The 5,000-nt window shown below is 39.4% G+C and overlaps 1 protein-coding gene across 5 annotated transcripts in view; it reads left to right on the forward strand.

Moving 5' to 3' along the window:
* The window catches only part of LOC144960242 (synaptic vesicle glycoprotein 2C-like), an 84,398-nt gene that overhangs the window by 67,902 nt on the left and 11,496 nt on the right, over positions 1-5,000 (forward strand). For all 5 annotated transcript variants that reach the window (XM_078893258.1, XM_078893256.1, XM_078893259.1 and 2 more), the window contains 3 exons: positions 1-68; positions 1,505-1,665; positions 2,967-3,041. The exon at positions 1-68 is cut by the window's left edge and continues 54 nt beyond it. In XM_078893258.1, coding sequence (XP_078749384.1) covers positions 1-68; positions 1,505-1,665; positions 2,967-3,041 — 304 coding nt within the window. The remainder of the gene's footprint in view (positions 69-1,504; positions 1,666-2,966; positions 3,042-5,000) is intronic.

The following is a 5,000-nucleotide window of genomic DNA, read 5'->3' on the forward strand; positions in this document are numbered from 1 at the left end:
AACCAAGAGAGGTCCCATGATATCCCTGCTGGCAACATTCTGGATGGGAGGCAATCTGGTGGCTGCCGGTAAGGAACATTATCTGGCAAGGGGCATTGCATTCTGGGGTTTTCTTGTTTTTTTGGGGTTTTTTTTTCGTTTTGAGAAGGTGGATTGGGGAGGTGTTATGGAAAATAAATGTTTTCACTTTCATTTTCTATTTTTTAAAAATCTTGTGTATGTTTCTTTTCTTCTTTCTTCTTCTTCTTTTTTCCTTTTCTTTCTCTCTTTCTTCTTCTTCCTTCTTCTCTTCTTCTTCTTCTTCTTTCTTCTTCTTCTTCTTCTTCTTTCTTCTTCTTCTTCTTCTTCTTCTTCTTCTTCTTTCTTCTTCTCTTCTTCTTCTTCTTCTTCTTCTTCTTCTTCTTCTTTCTTCTTCTTCTTCTTCTTCTTCTTCTTCTTCTTCTTCTTTCTTCTTCTTCTTCTCTTCTTCTTCTTCTTCTTCTTCTTCTTCTTCTTCTTCTTCTTCTTCTTCTTCTTCTTCTTCTTTCTTCTTCTTCTTCTTCTTCTTCTTCTTCTTCTCTTCTTCTTCTTTTCTTCTTCTTCTTCTTCTTCTTCTTCTTCTTCTTCTTCTTCTTCTTCTTCTTCTTCTTCTTCTTCTTCTTCTTCTTCTTCTTCTTCTTCTTCTTCTTCTTCTTTCTTCTTCTTCTTCTTCTTCTTCTTCTTCTCTTCTTCTTCTTCTCTTCTTCTTCTTCTTCTTCTTCTTCTTCTTCTTCTTCTTCTTCTTCTTCTTCTTCTTCTTCTTCTTCTTCTCTCTTCTTCTTCTTCTCTTCTTCTTCTTCTTCTTTTCTTCTTCTTCTCTTCTTCTTCTTCTTCTTTCTTCTTCTTCTTCTCTTCTTCTTCTTCTTCTTCTTCTTCTTCTTCTTCTTCTTCTTCTTCTTCTTCTCTTCTTCTTCTTCCTTCTTCTTCTTCTTCTTCTTCTTTCTTCTTCTTCTCTTCTTCTTCTTCTTCTCTTCTTCTTCTTTCTTCTTCTTCTTCTTCTTCTTCTTCTTCTTCTTCTCTTCTTCTTCTTCTTCTTCTTCTTCTTCTTCTTTCTTCTTCTTCTTCTTCTTCTTCTCTTCTCTTCTTCTTCTTCTTCTTCTTCTTCTTCTTCTTCTTCTTCTTTTTCTTCTTCTTCTTCTTCTTCTTCTTCTTCTCTTCTTCTTCTTCTTCTTCTCTTCTCTTCTTCTTCTTCTTCTTCTTCTTCTTCTTCTTCTTCTCTTCTTCTTCTTCTTCTTCTTCTTCTTCTCTCTCTCTCTCCTCCTCCTTCTTCTTTTTCTTCATCTTCTTCTTCTTCTTCATCTTCTTCTTCTTCTTCATCCTCCCCTCCTCCCCCTCCTCCTTTACTTACTGTCCACCTGTGGTGTATTGCCACAAGTTTTACATAAGCAATATTCAACACGCATGACATACTAGTTATACATTGTATTAGAATTCTTATAAAGTGATCCAAATGGTTCAAATCTCTCCCTCCCCTCCATCCCTCTAGGCATAGCATGGCTGGTCATCCCCAGAGAATCCATTAGTTTCACCACGTCCGACTTCACCTACAACTCCTGGAGGGTGTTCATTGCCCTGTGTTCCGTCCCAGCGCTCACCTCGTCCGCCTGCTTTGTTATCATGCCGGAAAGCCCCAAGTTTTTACTGCAGGTTAGTCGAGTCTTATCAGGACAAAGTCGAAAAAAAATATAAAAAACAAAAAAATGAAAACAAACGTGAGCTTTTATAGTGCGGCCATGTGGTCTAGTGGTATGACTGACACTCGCTTTCGGATCAGAAGGTCCTGGGTTCGAGCCTGGTGCTCGGCGCATAGTTAAGTCCTTGGAGAAGGCTCTTTGCTCACATTCTCTCACCATACTCAGGTGTAAAACGAGTACCTGGTCGTTAACAGCGTTGTCTTTGTCCCAACATTAAAAAAAAATTTGTAATATTGCGTAACAGGCGTCATGTCCCGTTCTAAATGTTATGTGTTGCTGTTGACCAGGGACCCCTTGTAAAGCGCTTTTGAGCACGTTTAGTGGATATTGCGCTATATAAAAGCTGAAGTTTATATTTCAAAATATTCACTTAATGTGCTCAAAGCACTTTACAAAGGGCCCCTGACCAACAGCAACATGTAACATGTAGAACGAAACACAACCGATTGTCAGGCGATATTACAATTTTTTTCAGACAAAGACAACGCTGTTTAACGGCCAGGTACTCATTTTAAACCTGAGTACGGTGAAGAATGTGAGTTAAGAGCCTTTTCCAAGGACTCAACTATGCGCATAGCGGGGCTCGAACCCAGGACCTTCCGATCCGAAAGTGAGTGTCATACCACAAGACCACATGGCCATAACCATATTTTGTGTTCAGGTCTCCTGATAGCTCAGTTGGTAGAACACTCACTTCATACACAAAGGGACCAAGATCGATCCCGGGTGCAGGCCAGATTTTTTCTGACCCCCCTGTCCAACCAGCTGTGAATGGGTAGCGGAGTCTGTTAGATTTGGCAGAAAGTACTTTGCGAATGAATAATATCCTATCTAAAGGATAGCAAGCAATTGCTATTGTCCATTTCCCTTTATAGAAACCAGGATAAACTCTGGCTCCATGGGCCCAATGGCTCTTTTTTAAAAATAAATCTTAAGAGTTTACGTTTGAAACAGGTGATGATGATGATGATGATGATGATGGCTATGATGATGATGATGATGATGATGATGTGATGATGATGATGATGGCTATGATGATGATGATGATGATGATGTGATGATGATGATGATGATGATGATGATGATGATGATGATGATGATGACAGCGTTCCTTCACGAACTTGACAATTAAACTGCTTAAACTGAAACTTTAAAATTTTGATAAATTGATTATCTGGTGAATTTATTCAATCCCCATACCCCCCCCCCCCCCAAATCCCCTTTCATCACAAACCCCTACCCCTCCCCATACAGGTTGGACGTTCTTTGGACGCCATGTCCGTGTTACAGCGAATCTACACATCCAACAAATCTACCAAACCCTTACAGGTAACCTTCGGCCTTTGACCTCTGTGGTGTGTGGGGTAGGGTTTTAATGATTGCTGATGAGTAGTGGTGATGATGTTGATGTTGATGATGGTGATGATGATGTTGATGGTTGTAATTATGATGATGATGTTGATGATGATGTTGATGATGATGATGATGATGATGGTGATGATGATGTTGATGGTTGTAATTATGATGATGATGTTGATGATGATGATGTTGATGGTTGTAATTATGATGATGATGTTGATGATGATGATGATGGTGATGATGTTGATGGTGCTGATAATGGTTGTAATTATGATGATGATGCTGGTGGTGATGATGATGATTATGTTGATGGTGCTGATGATGGTTGTAATGATGAGGATGGTGGTGGTGATGGTTGTGATGGTGATGATAATGGTGCTGGTGGTGATAGTGGTGATGGGGTGGTGTTGAAGATGATGATGGTTGTGATGATGATGATGATGGTGCTACAACGCCACTACCACATTATCTCATTCATCTTTAGTGTTTCATTCATCTGTAGTGTTTCATTCATCCTGTTTTGTTGATAAAGGGGAAACCTGAAACATCCATTTTATTTTATCTGTTTTCGTATATTAAATTGAAGCTTACATTCAATTTTACATTGTTATTTATCTAAACACACATGACAAGTATTGATAGCAGAAGTCGCATTGCGTGCGGATATTTGATCTTGTGGAATGACACTCGCTTTCCGTATCGGAAGGCTCTGGGTTCGAGCCTCGCTCGGCCCATAGTTGAGTTCTTGGAAAAAGGCCCTTTACTGTACTCTCTTACTGTACTCAGGTATAAAATGAGTGCCTGGTTGTTAACAGCATTGTCTCTGTTGGAAAAAAAATGATAATATCGCTTAACAGGCGTCATGTCTCGTTCTTCATGTTACGCGTTGTTGTTAGTAAAGTGCTTTGAGCATCTTTAGTGGATATTGCGTTATATAACAACTCAATGTTTAAAATAATTATTAATTTCTTTAAAAAATGCTTTGTAAAAATCACCTTTCACACGCACATATACGGTTGGAATTGGACAGCCCACAAAATATGATTTATGACTCATTCTCTCAAAGTAGTATTATGTCGTGATGAAATTGGTACAGAAAATTGGATTCAGTAGTCTGATGTCACGCCGCCCGGCAACAGCGGCCATCTTGGTTCTAAACAAAGAAAATCATTACTTTTTATTCTTCATGCTGGCTAGAACGTTTCATATGTCTTGTGATCAGAATGTGTAAAAGTCAAAACATGATCTAATTTATGGGGTTTTTTTTCCTCTGGATACGCTTTTATGCTCGCCGGAGAAATATTTCATAAGGGCGTCCGCCATTGTTTCGATAGTTTAGAGCCAGTGTTACTAAGTTACTATGCGTCATTAGGAAGGAAGTGACGTCATGACTGTTGAAGAGTATTGCATTTTTAGCCACGAATATGAAAAAGTAGTCTTTCAGATGGATTAGGCCCATTGAGTTCGGAGATTTTCCCAGTTTCTATAGTGTGAAAAGGGACAATAGCAACGGCTTGCTACCCTTTGGATAGGATGCAAGTCTATCGCAAAGTACTTTCCACCAGATCTAACGGACCCAGCTACCCAATCACTGCTGGGTGGACAGGCGGGTGGGGGTTGGGGGGGTCAGAAAAAATCTGGACTGCTGCTGGGATGGATCTCGGTCCCTTTGCGTGTGAAGTGAGTGCTCTACCAACTGGGCTATCGGGAACCCCACGAATATGAAACTTTGGGTTATTTCTATTCGTTATTGTGGAGAATAAAGAGAAAGTCTTACTTTGTAGTAAACTCAAAACGTAGTATTTTCTATCATTTTAATCCTAGAGCCACTTTTCGGAATCCGATACATCATACAACATAATATTACCGATTTGAGACGATGGGTCACATATTCAAAGATTGGTTGTGCCTGAGACTTCTTGTGTAATT

The sequence above is a fragment of the Berghia stephanieae genome, chromosome 15 (assembly GCF_034508935.2).
Source record: "Berghia stephanieae isolate SIO BIC M18660-M18661 chromosome 15, UCSD_Bste_1.3, whole genome shotgun sequence".
NCBI classification, from domain to species: Eukaryota; Metazoa; Mollusca; class Gastropoda; order Nudibranchia; family Aeolidiidae; genus Berghia; species Berghia stephanieae.